The sequence below is a fragment of the Solanum verrucosum genome, unplaced genomic scaffold (genome assembly GCF_900185275.1).
Source record: "Solanum verrucosum unplaced genomic scaffold, falcon-dt-bn FXZP01000279.1, whole genome shotgun sequence".
Classification (NCBI taxonomy): Eukaryota; Viridiplantae; Streptophyta; class Magnoliopsida; order Solanales; family Solanaceae; genus Solanum; species Solanum verrucosum.
Window position 1 is genome coordinate 1337743 of NW_026020289.1, and position 19723 is coordinate 1357465.

General features: G+C 34.4%; 3 protein-coding genes and 2 long non-coding RNA genes across 6 annotated transcripts; 3 read left to right on the forward strand and 2 right to left on the reverse strand.

Annotated features, from left to right (window-relative positions):
- Nucleotides 1–2738: 2738 nt before the first annotated feature.
- On the forward strand, nucleotides 2739–4888 carry LOC125834451 (uncharacterized). Its single transcript, XM_049513608.1, has 5 exons — nucleotides 2739–3037; nucleotides 3145–3197; nucleotides 3429–3596; nucleotides 4267–4368; nucleotides 4592–4888. Exons 1-5 carry the CDS (start codon nucleotides 2830–2832, stop codon nucleotides 4727–4729), a joined length of 669 nt encoding a protein of 222 aa, XP_049369565.1. The 5' UTR covers nucleotides 2739–2829; the 3' UTR covers nucleotides 4730–4888.
- A 275-nt stretch (nucleotides 4889–5163) lies between these two features.
- On the reverse strand, nucleotides 5164–9688 carry LOC125834450 (uncharacterized). Its single transcript, XM_049513607.1, has 4 exons — nucleotides 9383–9688; nucleotides 6391–6709; nucleotides 5688–5746; nucleotides 5164–5526 (listed from the first exon to the last, which is right to left on the reverse strand). Exons 1-4 carry the CDS (start codon nucleotides 9651–9653, stop codon nucleotides 5495–5497), a joined length of 681 nt encoding a protein of 226 aa, XP_049369564.1. The 5' UTR covers nucleotides 9654–9688; the 3' UTR covers nucleotides 5164–5494.
- A 1954-nt stretch (nucleotides 9689–11642) lies between these two features.
- Nucleotides 11643–15882, reverse strand: LOC125834454 (potassium transporter 26-like). The gene is made up of 7 exons (XM_049513610.1): nucleotides 15793–15882; nucleotides 14305–14779; nucleotides 14177–14227; nucleotides 13812–14072; nucleotides 13653–13705; nucleotides 13205–13574; nucleotides 11643–12683 (listed from the first exon to the last, which is right to left on the reverse strand). The coding sequence occupies exons 1-7, from the start codon at nucleotides 15847–15849 to the stop codon at nucleotides 11869–11871; spliced, it is 2082 nt and encodes a 693-aa protein (XP_049369567.1). The 5' UTR covers nucleotides 15850–15882; the 3' UTR covers nucleotides 11643–11868.
- Nucleotides 12279–14496, forward strand: LOC125834455 (uncharacterized). 2 transcript variants are annotated; one of them, XR_007443353.1, is made up of 3 exons: nucleotides 12279–12410; nucleotides 13210–14110; nucleotides 14195–14496. It is a non-coding gene; the product is annotated as an uncharacterized LOC125834455 (long non-coding RNA). The 2 variants fall into 2 exon arrangements; XR_007443352.1 differs by having other exon boundaries at nucleotides 14217–14496.
- On the forward strand, nucleotides 15799–16267 carry LOC125834456 (uncharacterized). Its single transcript, XR_007443354.1, has 2 exons — nucleotides 15799–15894; nucleotides 15995–16267. It is a non-coding gene; the product is annotated as an uncharacterized LOC125834456 (long non-coding RNA).
- The last annotated feature ends 3456 nt before the right edge of the window (nucleotides 16268–19723 follow it).

A 19723-nucleotide genomic window follows, 5' to 3' on the forward strand; every position in this document is an offset into this window, starting at 1 on the left:
GTAATTTAATCTCTTTTGTTATAAAATATTATGGTGTGGATGTTCACTACTCCAAGAAGTTATTATGACTAATTATCTTCATTACTTTTTTCCATTATGAAGATAACATCCACCTTTATGATCATTATTCTTGTAACCTTTCACCTCCACAACCTCCTTCATTATATTCATGTTAATGTCATGTTTATGACTAGGGGTGGGAGAATGAGTAATTAATATGGGTACCAACTCATATTTACTCATTTTAAATGGGTTGGGTATCCAACTCATTTAAAATGGGTAAAAACAAATAATACCCATATTACCCATTTAAAAATGGATAGTTAAATGGATAAAATGGGTAAAAGATGTTCATTCACCCAAAAAAAAAGTGATAAAGGGTGGTGTAGTAAGAAAGTCTTATTTTTTTTAAAAATAAATTCTATAAAAAGAATGAAACTTTTTTTTACATTTTTTTGGGATAGGGGGGCGTGGGGGAAGGGGGGTATGGTAGGGGAGTGGGGTGGTAATTTTGTTAATTTTTTTAAAAAAAATTTGTTTACTTTTTTTTGGGATGGGGATGGGGTGTGGGGGGGGGCAGATAGGGGGTGGGGTGGTAAGTTCTTTTTTAAAAAAATTTAAAATTTTGTTAATTTTTTTTTTTGGGGATGGGGTGTTGGAGGGGGGGGGGGGCAGTAGGAGGTGGGGTCGTAGCAAAGACTTTTTTAGTTTTTTTCAATAAAAAAATTGAATTCTTTTACTACTTTTTATTTTGGGATTGGGGGGGGGGGGGGGGGTGGACTTTGAGGGTCGGCGCATGGGGTGTAGGGGGTAGGGGGCATTCGGGGGTGTAGGGCGGTAGGGTGGTAAAAAAAATAATTTTTTTTTATAAATAGAATTGAATTTTTTTTACTTTTTTTTTTGGAATAGAGTGGGGGGAGGGAGGTTGGGTGATAAAAAAACTTATTTTTTTTATATAAAAAGACAAAATTATTCTTTTAACAAGATTTCTATTATAATATGAGTAAATATAGGTACTCATATTATCCATTAGGTAACTCGTTTTTATCCATTTAAAATGTGAGTTGAGTCGAGTACTTTATCCATTTTTATTTAATTCATTTTTGATCGACTCATATTCGACTCGACTCGCTCGTTTGCCACTTCTATTTATGACTAACCTTTTGTATGCCTCTATGTTACACTATAAATAAAAGCAAAAGAGTTCATATTGTAGACACTTGAAGATTTAATAGACACTAAAGAAAAAAATTATCTTACATTATTTCTCTTATATTATATTCTTCTTATCTTCCTCTTTATTATATTGATCTTTTATTCTTAAGTTTTACAACTTCTTTAACTTTTTCTCCCACTGTTTTTTTTTTTTAAAGTTAGATGTAACACCTTTCTATAGGACATTCTTATTTAATGGCATTTATTTATTTTCTTTGCGTTTTTTCATTCATTTCTTTGATTAAATTATTTAAATAAATCACAATTATTCTTTATCCTACATAGTTAAATACATTAAAATTTATTTGCACTAAAGTCTAAATCAGTTTTTTTTTCGCATCTTCATTCGATACGGGAAATCTCACAATACTCAGAAAGGCCACTCAGCGAGAAGCTCTCTATCTCCTTGAAGAAGAGTGAACAACTGATCTTTCCTGATCCTTATTCGAATTAGTCTTTCTAAACTTGGAAAAAGACTTTGGCTACGATTCGATCTCAAAAGCTCAAACTTCATGAAAGGCGACTGACTATTTCACTGCTACATAAATCATCCACTCCTTTTTCGATTCTTCTTCTATATAAGTGAATAGATCTTTGTGATTCAATTGATTCAATGATAATTATACTACTTATTTGTAACCGTTTTTCACCTGTTCATCTATGATTACTTTATCAATTAATGTAGAAACATGGATATGCTATGAAACGATAAAATATGAAGAGGTCTAACACATTTATAATACCCTTTTTAATTTTCATCAAAATATTTTTTTTTCTCTCTCAAATTTGTGAATTCAAAACATGAATATAAAATAAGAAGAGATTTAGCTTTGATAGTCGGATAGGTAGGAACAATGACTATGCTCTTTGATAGTGCACTTAATAACAAATTGAGAATATAAAAACTACAATAGGCAATGCGTCTTTTTCAATCATCTTCTCCTTACCTTTCGATAATTGTTGTTTAATATTTCACGTTGCATTATTATTTCATTGATTCGTGTGAATATTTTTATTTTTGACTATATGGTGAAAAAAAATTGAAATATTTATTATATAGAGATTTTATTTATTTATTTTTCTTTAAAAATATCTTAAATATATTTATAAGTTAAATGAAGTTTTATTTAGATAGGATATTTATTATAGAAAATGTTTGATTTTTTTAACATTATAATGGGTGTAAGTGTAGTATAGGTAACCGATTTAAAGTGGGTGGGGGATAAAAAATAATTAAGGAGTTTTCATAATACAATTAAAATAAGTAATAATGTTACAATTAAACAATAGAGTAAATATAAGATTGATCAAAATAAAAATATTAATTCTTTAATAATTGGCGCCATCAAGTTCTCTAGTTAAATAATAAAGACAACTATATATATATTTTTATTTTTAAGAAGGAATGTATGTCGATGGATAAATGTAAGAATAAAAGAACAAATATGATTTTTTTCAGCATAAAGTGGGTCAAATTATAAAGGAGTAAAATATTTGTTAGCAGGTCAATGCACAAAGTGTTTTTTCCTTAACATAGCATGATGCCGTGCTATTTAAGTAATTGAAGGAGTCCCCCCTTCTGGAATTCAAAAAGCTGCTCTCAAATTTCCTTCTATGGCATACGATTTGAGGAACAGAACGGAACCGTCTTACGGTACGCAATCGCCCATATACGGCCGGCCGGCCACTACTGCTCCTCCCCTTCCCAGCCATCACCATCCGATGTACGTTCAACCATCCAGCCTTTACCCTCGGGTCGGTCAACACTCCGGCGGCAACTTCCCCGGGCGTTTTAACCCCACTCCTTCACCATCGTCCACTAGTATGTCTTACCTCTTTGATTGTTCCCTCACTATAACTATATGTGTACTTGAAAGCCAATATCTGTTTCGATGGCTAATATTGACTTGTTGATGTCTAATTTTGTAGCCGGAATCGGCATCAGAGTTGCTATAAAACCAGAATATCAAATTACACCTCCGGTATGAAACCTGTGATTTTTGTTGTATTAACCGCCTCTAATTTCTATATTTAGTTATATAGAAGTTAGAACACATCATGCCCATATTGATTTAGTGTGCAGAAGTATTTTCCTTGCATGTCCAGTCCAAACTAGTTTGTGATTGTGAATCGCGATGTAGTAATAGTTGGTTGATTAATGAGGAATTTGAAGAACATATTTGGACCTGACATAGTTATTTTGGTTCTTATAGCCCCCATTGGCTCCACAAGGAGACGTTCCTCAATGCACATTTCAGTTTGATTTTGACCTTGAGAAGAAGATTTTGGCTGAAGCAGATCAAAAGGAAAGCCAAATCTGGAGCAGGTTACCTCTCGAGAATCTGCCACCTAGAGGGTCAGACTCAGACCAAGCTTCAAAGGTGTTAGTTTCATTTGATGATTCTGTTAATCTTACTTTTAGTTTAAGTTAAACAGGTGCATTTTAATGTGAACCTGTAATGTGTTACTCGTCAGAAAGAGTATATAGTTGGGTCTGATGGCTGTTTCTATCTTAATGGTTGTATGGACTTGTCACTAAGGAAATAAATTAGAGAAGAAGAACAGATGGAGGTGCTAACACCTTACTGTTAAAGTAGCTCGAGCATTGAGATAGTGTACATCATTTTATATCGGTGGTCTTACACTCCTCTCAATAGAGATACAAGTTCAGATAATGCAGGTCTTACTTCAAGTTTCATGTCTTCCTTTCTATGACCCATGCATGGGGAAAATGTTCGATCTTATTCCTCCCTTGGAAGTTTTCAAATCATAATATTGCTTTCGAATAATAGAAAAAAGGTACCTCAAAATGTGTCCATCCTTTGACATCTTGGAATATGCCGAGGACACATGAATGATATGTTTGCATCTGTTGTCAAAAGGCCCTTATGTGCTTTTTTTTAAAACTGCTTTTGCTGATACATTCCCTCTAGGTATCAGATTACAGTGTGTTATGCCATAAAGAAACTAAATGTGATTTCAGTTTCTTTGCCTATACAGAACACTGATTTGTTAGAGATTTGCTAAGTGTTATCTTTAATTTGAATGTAGGCATCCCCTGGAGATCCTGTTATGAACAAATACATTGCATTCGGTCTCAACAGAGAGGCTGTGCCTCTTGCAGTTGCAAATTATGGAGACAATCCAAACAAGGTATTCTTTGTCATCTTACATGATTCTTGTAGCCTGAAAATCTAGAATTTTATTTTAATGAAGCTATGGGTAATAGATATGTATCTTTGATACTCAAAAAGTATATCATGTAATTTATTTGGGGCGGAAGGAGCGGTAAGAAACTAAACAATATTACTAATTGTTCCAAACATTATTGCAAATATTAGAATGAGGGAAGATGATGTTCACCAACTTTTTTCAGGTCACGGAATTTGCTGACGGTTTTACTTACTTAAAAGAAATGGGATTCTCATCAAATAGTGCTGCAGATGCGTTGCTAATGAATGACAACGACACAAACAAGGCAATCCAACATTTGCTAAACAATCCATCTTACTAATGCCGGGAGTTGTGGTGCTATTATAAGCCACATCAATAATGCTATTGTAAATGTGTTTATAATTGTTTTAACTTTTGATAATGCTATATTCAAACTTATGTAATTAGAGACCATCTTCTGATATCCCGGTTTGTAGTAAAAATAACTTTGGATATTCTATGTTTGGTGTTTTAAAAAGGTAGTTAAAAAGTTGCCTGAATACTTGCTATTACTTCCACTGCATCATCTTTGCCTCTGCCGCCATTCTTGGTAACTTAAATTTCTCTGCTCTATCAAAGAAGTTATCAGAAGAAGAAAAGGAAATGATGTCTTCCATAATCGAGAAAGAATCTAGTGTCCATTTCCATGACATTGTAATATTTGAAAGACATAACGAAAGAATGGAGGACACAATAAACAGACGAAATGAAAGGAACCTATTATCTGAAGTCATGTGACGATGGGGCTCAATTAACATCCAATAGACTATATATTACAATTTTGTACAAGTTAAATTGCAGTTACACAAAAATAAATAAAAGAAGAAGAGCTTGGAAATTTGGCAACGAGCCATGCAAATGAATAGGTAGGCCGGCATAACAAGAGAAAACATAACCAGTTGAACGTGATGAAAAAATCAATTTAATCGGTTCAATTCTCAATAGAAAGATAATCAATCACCTTTATACATGAAATTATACCAACTGATTCCTCCTTGGAATGGCAAGGTGGTACGCTAGCAGTTCATGTTGTCGGACACTCGGACTGCTACACTAAAGGTGCAACTCACTTCCGCACAATTCTTGTTCTCGCACCCTCTGGGATTCAAAAGATATCTCACAACTTTAGAATCATGAAAAAATACTTAGCTGAGGGAAGAAGAAATAATGATCAAAACAAAACCTAGAACTGATTTCAGTAAAAGTAAGGGTACAGGAAGAACACAGAGAGAATGTCGTAAGCTTAAACTAACACTGACCTTCAGTTTCCTCAAAGTCAATTTCTTTTACTAGTTCGGAAGTTGCATTGTACTCAAATCTGCAAGATGAGAGTATAAATGTATGAACAATGACATAAGACATATTTCCCAAGATAAAACTTCTAGGGAGAAGAAAACAGGCAAACTTAGAGAGGTAGAGGGGAGGAGAAAAAGAAGCAGATAGTGCATCATAGGAATAAAAAATAAATAAAACAACAAAAGAGCAAACATCTACTGAGATGCTCCAAACACCCTCTCTCTTTTTATGTTTCCGATCCATCATATCATCTACATACATGTCCCAAGATTAAGATTTTCTGGTCATCCACAGCTTGCATAGGGCTGTCCATCGAGAACTCATTATTCTAGCTAGGCATAGAGATTAATTTGCTTCATTGTAACACAACTGACACAAAGGAACAAATCAGTGTTTTCTCTACAACAATAATTGAATCCTTAGTATGAAAGCAAGACAAAGTATTCACTAGTGTATATGCTGGCCTGAAATCAAGCCAAAAACTTTCTTTGTCTTGGCCCCTTGATCATTTTCTCATACACAGTTCTTCAACAATGCACACTAAGCTACTTCAATAATATCTGCAGATGCATCCGTTTTCAGCTGAAAACTTTTTAAAATACTGATAAGCCAGATGAAAGAACAATTGAGAGTTCAAAGTCAATAAGAAAATTGCACTGCACTTACCTATTAGAGAGTAGCACCTCAAGTTCGTAGTCGGATTGACTCCTGGTAGCATCTACTAAGACAGATACAATTTCCGTCTTCCGAGTACTGGCTATCAGTAGATCATATTCAGTTGGGATAATAATTGCTAAGAAATTATCACTTAGTTCACTCAAACAGAGCTTTTCAACAGCTGCCAGGGAAATCCGCCTTTTAAGTGCATCAATGTCTGGATCCACAATGTAAACGGCAAAATCAGTTATAAGAAGAATGCGCCTCTTCATCTTCCCTGTACTTGTGAACTTCAAAACTTTGTCTGCAAAGAGGACTTTCTTGTCACCTGCAAAAGAATATACAGATCAGCACAGGTTTATATCTTTGTTATGAGAGATGAATCATAAACCAGCCATAAGTAATCAACCACACCAAGTGAAAGTCCTAAAAGAAAAGCACTACCACAAAAACAACAATAACAGTAACAAACCTAGTGTAATCACCACAACCACAACTCCAGATGTGAGGTCCGGGGAGGGCGGTGTTTATGCAAACCTTACCCCTACCTTAGAAAGTTAAGAGGTTGTTTCCGAAAGACCCTCGACTCAAGTAAAGCATATCAGAGAAGGTTTGGAAAAGAAATACAGTAGTGTGCATTACTTGCGGCAAAAAGAGCATTGAAGGATAGTTTCAGTTTCTCTTTGTCTGGGATGAAGAATTGTAAGATGGTTCTTACTGAAAAGTGTGAGGATTACTTAGTGTGCATTGTACAACTGGATATATGCATACATGTCTCCAGCTTATAGTAGATATATTATGAACTCATCTCCTCTGAAAATTCTTCAATAAATACAACTTCCACCAAGACTAACTTTGAGAACCTTTCTAAAGAAATAAGGCTCTACCTCAAGATGCAAACAGCGGTGAACGATGTTAAAGCCACTAAAGGTTGTAAAAACTTCTACGAAGTCTGTTTATACTTAAGTTTCCATCTGTACTTCTTAAAATCATGCAAACAACTTGAAATGCCATTCTACAATAAGAGATGACTCGACTATAATGTGGACATTCAAGAAAATCAAGCATGGAAAATGCAGACAAGAAACACAGTTGAAGACTCATAAATCTGGAGAATGGTAATCAATTGTGAAACACATAACAAGTAATTGCCGAAAAATAGGTTTTTAAAACTCAATGACAAAGAAAAAAAGAGCACAAAACATTGAATTAAACCAAGAATATCCCCAACTTTTTTTGGGGATAAGAACAAAGAAATCCTCAACCCAACTACAATACCAAGTAAAACAAGGACTATTGGGTTGAACTGCAAGCTACAAATAAAGATTTTCATTTTGACGTGAGCTCCAAAGTTCTTAAAAAGTTTCATTGAAAGAGAAAGGTTACTTCCAAAACAGCTACACAGGTTCAATCCAGCCCATGGTGCAAATAAATACTAACATTTCATTTCTTATATTTTAGTAAAAGATGGGAAAAGAGAAAAAAACACAACGTCCAACTGAATATCACTAGAGGGATGATCCAACTACATATTTATTCAACAAAATACAACTTACAGCTCCTACAGCTTTCCTAATTTCTCAACCTCAAACTATATTTCGCCCATAAAAGCTTTTGAAAGCTGTCCAGAAACAATAAACATGCTGTTTAACTTAAAGTAAAGTGTTTTAACAGAATAAAAGAAAACATATTCACAAAAAGAATAAACTACCAAATGTGTCGTTTCAAATCAAACAAAACTTATTTCCGTAATAAGTGAAAAGCCTTTAAATGTTATCATGCCGAGTCTTTTTTTAAACAAACATTTTTCCTTTTAACTTCTCACCTATTCTTCTTCCGTATTATTTTTAACAAAAAATTATTTGTAAACCACTTAGGCTTATGGTACTTTTTCAAGCATGAAATTCATTATTTACTTTTGTTAGTTTTACATTATTTTATTTACAAGCTTACTATTGGTCTAGTACATGTTGGTTTAGAAATAATTCAGTGTTTTTAAAAGAGAAAAGCGAAAAGAAGCGATAAGGTCCTTGGAACTTGGAATGAAAAGAGAAAATGAAGTGCACATTTCTTTGAAATAAAATGCACTATAAGAGAAAACAAGAAGTACTACTAAATACAAAATATATATGGACTAGTGCAGTAGTAATCAATTTGCAATTAAAACAACCAATTTCAACATTCAAATACAATAACGCCAACTGCCAACACTAAACAAACTCCACAAAGTTCAAGATTCAAAAAACCGATTGATTTTCATTCGGATCATCTTGCAGGTCATTGTTTGAAGCAGACATTTCTATGAACCGCATGGCTTCGCCTATGACGATTGCCCCTCACTAAGCATCATTCCACAAAGGCTTTCAATAACATTCAAAAAAACCATTGTAACGTTTAAATAACATTGATGAAAACATTATTCTAACCAACTCATACAACAACTAAAGTTATTGTAGTACCTTTATAATCACAATGCAAAAATTTTTTTTCTTTTGATAAGGTAAAGGTTTATTGACCAAGTACCAAGAAGGTACCAAAACCAAAAGTTACAAAAGACCGCTGGGAATGCTAGAGGTTAAAAATAAGCTTCTTCCTCTGTTCTATTTTATAGATTACTTCTTAAAGAGTACACATTATATTTGGAAATTCTTTAACTTTGAACTAGTAATTTTATACCTAATACCATACCCCTACAGCCATATTAATGTCATGACATGTTTAAGGCAACAGGTTGAAAGAGTACTTTCACCAATAGATACTATATGAGCTAATTTTACATTTCGCGAAAAAATGTAGCATTGTTCCAATGCTATTAAAATTAGGCGTCTACATATTCAGTTTTAACCCCAAAGCATCAAATCAAAAGTAGAACGTAAATTTCAAACGTTAAGATTATGTAATCAAACTAATGATCAAGTAATTGTGCAACGGAAATCACCTGTACAGGAATAAATAAATAAATTATGAGAATTTTAGGATGTGGCTTTGACCACAGAATTACCTTGTTTTTCTAGAATCTTCATGAGATAGGGTCGAGAAGGCACGTCAAGGTAATCGCCGATGTAGTTTCTATGAAACGAAGCTTTTCTCCGTACCTTTACTCCCATGAAAGGATCTCGATTTTGATCTTCCGTGACATTGCTATCCGTGGGCGTCAGCTTCAAACTTTCAGCATCTTCGTCATCGTTAGCGATCCGTTCGTCATCGTCAAGGACCGGCCGGGTTTGGGCCGGTAACTGGACTTTTCGGTTTGATGATTGAAACCATGCCATCGCCGGCGACGGAAGGAAGGAAGGAAGAGGTTGGCGAAAAGTGCCGATGTGCAAAGATTGTTGGTTGGTGGAAACAAACGTGTCGTGTCTGACTGTTACCTCACCTGGATTCTCACAGCAGGACCCAATTGTCCCCACTTCATCATTTGAACAAAATAATATTCTTCATAATTTGTTCCAATTTGTATTTTAATTTCTAGGATATTTAACCTATTATTCTCTGTTAACTTTTGTTATTTCTACTTCTGTTTCAGTGAGACTTTTGAATTTCCAAATTTAAATAAATTTATCTTTGACCGTAAATCTTTTACTATATAGTATTTCTAAACTGTAAACTTAAATTCTTTAACTCTCGAAAAATGAAATGTGTCACCTAAATTGGAATATGATAGTACTATTTAGACTTTGCGGTTTGCACCTAACTTAAAACGATAATAATTGTTATAAATATTTTATTAATAATATTCATATTAATTTGACGAATAAGTAAATTAATGTTAAAGATAAAATATGAAAATTTCTATTCTCATTTTTATTTGTCTATTATTTTAAAATATATTTTTATTTTCATTTATCATTTTTAATATATCAAGAAAAATTATATTATTGTTCAAGACAATATTAAACATATTTTAATAGAATAATATAATACAACCATTGTTTTCTTAAAAAATAAAAAATATATCAACTACTCCCTCCGTCCAATAATACTTGTTCACTAGACCAAAAATAGATGTCTAATAATACTTGTTCACTTTATGAATAATTTTACATTTAATTTCTAATTTATCCTTATATTACATTTTTTAAGACATTATATTTAAAGGTGATAAAAGTAAAAAATGAAGAGAGGGGAATAATTGTTTTTCTAGATAGGTTAAAAGTATCCATCTATTTTTGGAAATAGTGGTTTGAAAAAATTGAAGAGTAGGCTTTTGGAATATGGACAAGTGGATATGTCATATGCCATATCATTAGCATATCTACTTCACTTCATTGCTTGGTGCGAGTGATTTTGAATAAGTGATTGAAAAAGAAGAAGAAAGATGACTGCAGCATTTGTGATGAATGAAATCATTAGCCCCTCTGCTGATGATCCTTTGCTGCCGGTCTGCCGGATACTGCACACAGACAGGACCAACCAAGAGACTACAGCAAGGAGCTGAACCCCCACAAGTATGCCATGGACAAACATTGGGTTTGTCATATGTATGAGGGGACGGCCTTTTTACTTTCAAGTATGTTAAATATTTGCCTATTATGTGTGAATTAATAGTGGATTTTTTACTTTTGAGTTGCAATTTGATAAATCCATGTCTTCTTAGGAGGGGAGGAAAACCATATATACTGTGTCAAACTTGAGATTTGAAGGAAACTAACTGGCCTTCTTCGTGATAACTGTATTTCCGATTTTATTTGCTTTGTTGGTTTGTTTCATGACCTGTTTTTTCTGGCCGCTAAACAGAAATTAGGATCTAATAGAACAGGTAAGCAAAATAGAGGTGATAGGTCTAGAGACTGGAAACAAATTCTCTTCTGTTTTGTGGTCTGTCAGATTCTTCTGGTAGTCCGAAGATCCCCCAATTCCTTAAAATCGGACCATGGTTCGCAGAATGCAAGATGTAATCTTTGAACTTGTATATGGCTACTGTATACAGAATTGCATAATCATAGAAAGATTGTGCTTGGAGGATTAAAGATACACCCTAAAAAGGGAAGTTTAATTGCACATCAATCTGTTGATAATATGAAATGGGTCTTTTTCTTGAACTAGTATATGGTGTTATGTTAAACGTGTTACACATATATTGCCCTTTCATGCTACAACAACAACATACCCAGTGAAATCCCACTACCTCGTGGAAGTAGAGAGGTTGTTTCCGAAAGACCCTCGGCTCAAGTGCGTCAAATCCAAGTAAAAGAAGACAATGAAGAAAACATAGCAGTTAAATAAGAAAAGCAAGTGTACAGTCGATAAAAAAGCAATAACAACAACAAAATAGTGGGGTCATATACCCTTTCATGCTACATGAGCAAAAATACCTTGAACTGCATTTTATTTCATTAGAATCATTGCATGTTCTTGCTATTATTGTGAAAAAGACTGAGTAGCCATAATAGGTTACAGGAAAAATACTATTTTGTCTTTCTGGGATGCGCTACTTAGGAATATGTTCGTGTTTCTGAGGCCAGTTTATGCTGCAAAGACACCTTTTTAGATTTCATAAACCATACCAACTTGAAGTGTTTTATCTGGTGGAATTTGAAGTGCAGAAATAGCTGCCCTGCTATTCTTCTGAAGAAACCTGTACAAGTACTCTATAGTGAAGCGAGCAAACCAACCTTTATTTGTTTTGAGAATGGTTCTTCCTAAAACAAAAACGGGTCCTCTTTCAGCAGCTGCATCTATTTTTCGTTTTTCACTAGTAGACTCGGCTTGGTCTTGGAGTTTTGTGATCATTAAAGTAACAAAGTCATCTCCTTCCATGCTTTGAGAATCCTTATATCCAAACTGAATCAAACACCGATAAAATCCTTCAACTCCCGTCTTCCCCACATTGTAGCGTTCCTCCACCAGGACGGTTTTGATGGGAAGAGTTCTAACAGTGACAATTACCAGGATTTCTCTTACAGAATTTGTGTGCTGAATGTAATGACAGATTATGGGTGGAATGCCATTTCCGAGATCAGTGAAAAAGAAGCAAATTCCTGGTGCTCGGTATGTACTATAGCTTGATAGCATTTGGTCTAGATCAGGTAAACTCATCTTTCTATCTGCTTCATATTCTTTTTTCTTACTCCTTCCATATGTCCAAGATAGCATGATAGTCAAGAAGAAAGCAGAAATAGCAAATGGCACCCATCCTCCTTGTGGTATTTTATTGAGCAAAGATGTCATGAAACAACCTTCAATTATTATATAAGGCAAGAAAAATGCCAAAATGAGAATGATATTTGTCTTCCATATGATTAGCATCACTAATGCTGTCAAGAATGTTGTTATGATCATGACCCAGATGACCACCACCCCTGTAGTTGAAAAAGAAAAGTTAGTTCTATTTCTCAGCGAAGTACGCTTTATTTGGACTTCCAGTTGTGGTTTAACTTAACAACAACAACAACAACAGATCCAGTGTGATCCCACACTTGTCTGGAGAGGTGGGTGGTACGCAGACCGTACCCTACCTTTGCGAGGTAGAGAGGTTGCTTATAATAAGACCCTCTCGGCTCAAGAAAAGCGTTTTTCAAACATTTTCATACTATTAATTTTACTCGTTTGGAAACAGACTCTCTACCTCCACGAGGTAGCGTAAGGTCTGTGTACACTCTACCCTCCATAGACCTCACCTGTGTGATTACACTAGGTATGTTATTGTTGTTGTTGTATTAATAATAATTTTACTGATTATAATAGGTTATTTACCATTGTTACAGATTATTAACCCATTCTTGCAATAAAAAGTTGCATATAATTGGTTATTTTAAGTAGCATGATAGTATTAGATTTTTTCAAGTTGTCGGTGTACAAAAGAAATCTGAGTGATGCTTACCATAGGCATTTGCTAGTTCAACACCTCCTTTGAAACCAAGAACGAGAGTAACACAAAGAATCATGAGGATGTAGTTTACCTCTGGGGAATAGATTTGTCCTTCATGCTTGGATGAAGTATGTATAATGTTTACTCGAGGGAAGCATCCAAGAGCAAGTGATTGCTTTACAATGGAAAAAGTTGCTGATATCATGGACTGGCTAGCAACCACGGCAGCTAGAGTTGAGATTACAAACATTGGCCAGTAAACAGGTTTTGGTAGGGAACTGTAATAAGCGTTGTTGATATTCTCCGGATACCTCACTAGATAAGCTGTTTCTCCGGCATAGCTGAGAACTAGGGATGGATAAACTATAAAAGAAAATGCCAACTGCAAGACTCATTGTACAGAAATGCCATCAATCAGATTAACTTTTCTAATGGTAGATTAGAGTTCTTTGTTCCTTACCTGAATTGCTCTTTTATTGAAATGACCTAAATCAGCAAACATGGCTTCCGCTCCTGCATGACAGTTTAAAACATGTCGGAAGTGAACTAATTTTCTCCTATTTCATATGCTTTTCTTTTATCTTTTTTTTTTCCCTCAAAAGTAGTTGTAAAGTTAAACCTGTAATGCTTAGAAATACTGCACCGAGAAGATTCCAAGCAGTCTTTCCATTTCTTGAAACAAATTTCACTATGTAGTGTGGAGAAATGGCTTTAAGAACGGATGGATAGTACTCCAAAATATTGTAGATACCGACTGAAACATTGGTAGCAAACCACAATAACATTACGGGTGTGAAGCAGAAGCTAACTTTGCTTGTTCCACAGCGTTGAAAAGTGAAAAGTGCAATTAACATAATCACAGACATGAAAACCACATGATCTGCAGCCAATAGAACTTTCATTAAACCTCACGTTTTGGTGAGTAAATGGAAGCAGATCTGAACTAGCAATGGAACTGTCTTTTGAAAATTATTTTGACTTTACCTTGTGTTATCTTGGAAGAGAGAGATTGAATTCCTTGCAGGGCTGAGAGAACTGATGTAACAAGTGTATGGACATGAGGCAACGTCGAAAGGAAATATAACTTGGAGAAAACAAAGGAAGAATGTTACCGCAAGTAGCAGGAGTGAGAGCTCCATCACCAATGACCATACAAGTTCCAAGTAAAACAACAAAAGTAAGAACATTTTGAGCTGTGGAACTTCTCTCCAGGAACTTCTTAGTTTTTGAACGCCTAGAACTTCCACTCTCTTGGCTGTAATAAGCCATGCTCTCATCAGATTCCATCCTAACGTTGTGGATACTAAGTTTGCTTTGGAAATTGATATGGCGACAGAGATATGAATAGAGAGCAAAAGTACCGCCTTCTCCATGATCATTAGCATGGAGGACGATGAAGACATATTTGACTAACACAAGCAACGTTAGAGTCCAAAAGATTAGGCTGAATGTCCCAAGTAAATCATCTTCAGTGAGATTCGTCAAGCGAGTAGAGGAAAAGACATTGACAGGAGAAGTGGCAAGGTCCCCATATACAACTCCAAGAGATTGGTAAGCCAACAACAAGGTCTGCATGGGTGGATATTCCTGAGAAAAATACTCAAAATCTCAATATCCTATGAAGTGACTTAGAAGTTTCAAGACAGTAACAAAAAAAAGTGTGATGTTATCAGATTTTATCGAAACTGGTAGTAGCACTAGCACACATCGAGGATAAAATGAGAACAGGTTGCTTGTGATGATTTCATCATGTCCTATGTCAACCTTCAGATGCACCGGTCTGCAGGAACCATGATGACTTAAGGTGTTCAAAAGGAAGAGGTAGTTATTGTTAGCATGATTGGACAGATTCTAAATATCTGTACATATTTATGTTATAACTCTAAATGTTTGTGTAATGATGATAGAAGATAGCATAGATTAATGTAGTATATTTTCAGAGATATTACAATTAAGAATAGCATATATTTAGGGATATATAACAGATTTTTAGGCATGTAAATCAGAATTCTTTCTATTTAATGGTAGAACTCTCATTTGAGAGAACTCATTCAGCAAAATTGACATGGTATCAGAGCCAGGCTCATCCCAATTGTTGTTCACCGATGTTGGGCCCCCATTTAGAAGTGTTCACGCTCCAGTTGAGGTTTGGGCGTGCGGGGGAGTGTTAAGATGTCCACCATTGGTAGAGGGATGAGAATTTGGTCTCCTTATATGGACTTGGACAAACCTCCCCTCATGAGCTAGCTTTTGAGGTTGAGTTAGGCTCAGGTGTCATATCTTTACATGATATCAGAGCTACACTCTCTTGAAATCTATGCAAACCTAGCAAAAGATCTTTCACAATGAAAGAAAAGGATCTATGTGGATGATACTAGTTAGTTGGTTTAAGCTTTAATTATGCTAATATGTTTACTTTCGATCCCAATGTTTGTTGGGAGTCTTTTGGTCTTGTTTGAGATTTCATGCGTGGGAAATGCAAACAGCTTCTAGTGCTACAAAAACTAATTCTTTATTATATTTGAACTTAGACAAAGCTTAATGGAGTGACATGGACAATGAGAATTCATATAGCCGAGGATTCACATAGACGGTCTTACCTTAGCTTTGGTTAAGGGAGACTGGTATGTCTGCATAACTGTCATATATGTTTCCATAGCAGGTACTGGTTCTGGAACAACTCTCCTGCTGTTGTTACAAAGGTCAATACGGTTACTATCTCCAAGATTGCTTCTACTTTCAATATCATAGTTCTTTATGCTGGAATTGTTGCTTTTAACATCTTCCATGTTTTAAATGCAGGACACTTCCAATATTCTAGTTAAGAAGTTGCCGTACATTGTGTCATGTTTATATAGCTTCAAAAAAGCCTCAAGGACTATCGATTTGCAAACAGGGATATCGATTTGGTTGATCCTAAGAATAAAACAACAGATATAAGTTAGTGCTGCAAATTCTAAATGCCACAAGTTGCTGGAGAGGGAGCAGGTAAAGAAACACATCATCATATATATTTTAGCAATAATTCCACCAATTTGCATACAAATTTATTTCATCATCCTGTTAGAGCACTTATCGATTCGCAAACAGGGATATGAAGATAAACTATTGGTACATTATCTTGTTGACATTATATTTTATACAAAGGAGTGACTACACACTCACAAGTGACATATAACCAGAAATTTTTAAAAATCTGCCACTGTTGCTTTGTTGGATGAACCTTATCTAGTCTAGTCTAGTCTAGTTAAATAAATCAAGCTTAAATTTTTACAGTAAGTTGATGACAAGTGAAAACTAGTAAATCCTCTGATTAAAAAGGTAAGCTTGATTAATGAACAAAATCTCATATGCAATTTTGCTGGCTTATGATTATTTTGATTATGAAAATTTTGTTTTATTATAGGTATATATATCAGTGTTGACACATCTTGACCTAAGCTAGTCCAGTGTAATGGTTAAGGTATTGCATAACTTTCTTAAGCTCGCGTGTTCCGTCCTAGCTAGCGATATCATTATATATTTTTTTAAACCTTTAATAAAAATCTTAACTCCGCCGCTATCCGTCCACATATGTACATGGAGGACGTAGGTATTGCCGAAAGTGTTAAGTGAGAAGGATGTAAGTTATTCTAAAAGGGCTAACTGACATACAAATATGTATACTACTTTGGAGTCACACTGCTTATTAAATTTAGTCAAAGACGTCGACCTATCTGTCCAAAATACTCTTATGAGGTATTTAACTTTAAATTTTATTGGCTTTACATGTGAGTAAATCAATTTGATTGCAATTTGGTCACTATTACATTGTTCTTATCTTTTCTCTATCGTATATTCTATTCATATTTACCTCTAAATGATTAAACGTGCATTGGTGGATCAAAATATCAAATAATAATAACACACCAAGTATAATTTTAGAAAGTGAGGTATGGAGAGGATAAAGTGTATGTGGATCTTACTTGTACTTCAGGGTGGAGAGACTCTTTTTGATAGATCCTCAACTCAGGAAAAAAAAACAGTTCAAAGCAATCTAGAAAGGAAGTAACAAAAGTACAAGAAATATCATATAGTAACAAAAACAATAGATAGTTATAACAACTCTTTTTGAGGGTTTTTTCAATTGAAGAAATTATTATTTTTTTATTTAGAGTCGTCACTTGAAATTGAGTTATGATGTTCCAAGTCACTTTTTTGGATCTCTAATCAAAAGAAAATACTCTTTTATTTTTTGTTTAGCGAAAAGAAAAGACCAGATAAGAAATTTTATTGATCGAGGGGAAGGTATGAGGCACTCTTTCAGTCACATGGTTCTAGCACGTTCGCTTTTATTAACTTATACTCAACTTAAATTATTTTTTGGATTATTGTTATAGATTATGATTTGCTCGCATTTTATTGTTGGACTTTTATTGATCTCAACCTAGATGTGTCACTGCATTCTTGATCTTGACATACACATGCTTAGAGAGATAAGTCACTCTTTTCTAGAGTGCATTGCACCTAATAATCTTTGGCTACCCGTTTGACTTGAATTAATGAAAATTAATTATTAGAACAATTTGGGTGACTTTCTTTCAAGTGTTTCAGAAAAAATGTCTTATCACATTCTTAATTGAAACCAAATTATTTTTAAAAAAAGATGTGTCTAAATTTGCCTCCAAAATTAGTTTGTCAATTTTTTAAGTGTGGATCAAGTGGTGCCAAACTATAACCGTTCAATTAAAATTTGTCAATCTATCGTTATTTCCAAAGCAATATCATCAAACTTTTTTTTTATTTTCCATTTTCGGTGTTTGGTGCCTGACAAAATCCGAACTCACGCATGGACATCTCACATACAACAACACTTGTACTCTTGGAAAAGGGTTATATTTATTCTTTGTTATACTTTTTGGTTATATTTGCTCCTACCACCCAACTTTGGGTTTATATTTACCCTTGAGCTGTTAAATTCCACATCACTCCCTTTTATTATCCTACGTGGCACCTACATGGATATAATCTTCTCTAATTTAATTATTACACCTCACCCCCAAATAATTGGAAACTTTTTTTTTTTCACTTGGTTCCTTTCAATTCTTTGGGGTGAGGTATAATAATTAAATTAGAGAAGATTATATCCATGCCGGAGCCATGTAGGATAATAAAAGGGGGTGATGTGGAACTTCACAACTCAAAGAATAAATATGAACCTAAAGTTGGATAGTAGGGGAAAATATAACCAAAAAGTATAACAAAGGATAAATATAACCATTTTCTAAGAGTATAAGGGCAAATATGATCTTTTTTCGATAATAATATTAATGATGATAATAATAATAATATTTAATAGTATTATTATTCATCTTAAACATGCACATAGTAGTTAGTAAACTTGTTGAAATTTTCTTATTAATTTCTTTTTTTGAAAAAACAAACTAAAGCTATGTTAGCACCCAAAAGATCAAAGCAACACCCATATATAACTTATCACTTATCACACAATTGAACAAAGAACTCATCCAAATTAGTAACACCAAAAATTTTGATAACTGATTAAAGAAAAGAGTGAGAAATAGACTTTTAAGCATGCAAGAAATAATCACCATGTTACACCAATTTTATTTTAAATTTAATGATATAACAAGTTTAAATATATTTCAATATTATAATGTTAAAGTTATACCTACATAAAATTTGAGCAACTTCGTAATATTGGAATCAAGTCTTATATAATTATGAAATTGAATCATATAATAAAAATTAAATGCTACCTTTTGTGAATATTAATTCACAAGAAGAAAAACGACCATAATGAGAAAGCACGAACCCGAAATCACAAAAGTAGACCTCAAAATCCTCCTTATTTTCCTTTTCTTTCCCTTTATGTGTGAGTTTTGGTGCATAATAGTATATTGATTGTGTAGTAACAGTGTTATAGATGTAAGATGAATGGATGTGTGTAAAAGGTTCAAATGTGAAAGTGATGTGTGTTTTTTTTGGTTGTTGTGCATAAGGGTGGCAACGGAACCGGGAGGTTCCGGTTCCGGTTCCGGTCCGTTCCGGTCCGTTACCGGTTCCGTCTCGGTTCCGGATAGTGCCGGTTAATTCCGGACTTGTTCCGGTCCGGGAGGGGTAACGGGACGGAAACCGGGATTTTACCGGTCCGTCCCGGTCCGGTTAGTCCCGGTTCCGTCCCGGTCCGGTCCGGTTCCGGTCCGGTTCGGAACTTTTTTTTTTTTTTTTTTTTTAAATCAGAAAATTTAAAAAATAGCCGTTGAGAGCCGTTGGGCAACGGGTTTTGGGCCCCACCAACGGCTCTTTCACCCCATAACCCCCCATTTACACCTCCCTACCCCCCAAACTTTTTTTAATACCCCAAACTTCTTAAAACTACATTTTCAACCTTTTTTTTAACTATAAATTCCCCTAATCTTTCATTCTTTTCACTCACAAAAATATCTTATAATCTCTCTACTCTCTAGTCTCTACTCTCTAAATTCTCTTATTCTCGACTTCTCGTTAAAATTACGAATTTGAACTTTG

Bases quoted from the DNA above. Each gene is read 5' to 3' on its own strand.
- LOC125834451 (XM_049513608.1), top strand. From the start codon at position 2,830: ATGGCATACGATTTGAGGAACAGAACGGAACCGTCTTACGGTACGCAA. The intron at 3,038-3,144 runs GTATGTCTTACC...CTAATTTTGTAG, and splicing joins TCCTTCACCATCGTCCACTA to CCGGAATCGGCATCAGAGTT. The intron at 3,198-3,428 runs GTATGAAACCTG...TGGTTCTTATAG, and splicing joins AATATCAAATTACACCTCCG to CCCCCATTGGCTCCACAAGG.
- LOC125834454 (XM_049513610.1), bottom strand. From the start codon at position 15,849: ATGGAAACATATATGACAGTTATGCAGACATACCAGTCTCCCTTAACC. The intron at 14,228-14,304 runs GTAACATTCTTC...TTGTTACATCAG, and splicing joins TCTCACTCCTGCTACTTGCG to TTCTCTCAGCCCTGCAAGGA. The intron at 12,684-13,204 runs GTAAGCATCACT...TTTCAACTACAG, and splicing joins TGAACTAGCAAATGCCTATG to GGGTGGTGGTCATCTGGGTC.
- LOC125834450 (XM_049513607.1), bottom strand. From the start codon at position 9,653: ATGGCATGGTTTCAATCATCAAACCGAAAAGTCCAGTTACCGGCCCAA. The intron at 6,710-9,382 runs GTAATTCTGTGG...ATTCTTTTGCAG, and splicing joins GAAGATTCTAGAAAAACAAG to GTGACAAGAAAGTCCTCTTT. The intron at 5,747-6,390 runs GTAAGTGCAGTG...CTCATCTTGCAG, and splicing joins GAGGTGCTACTCTCTAATAG to ATTTGAGTACAATGCAACTT.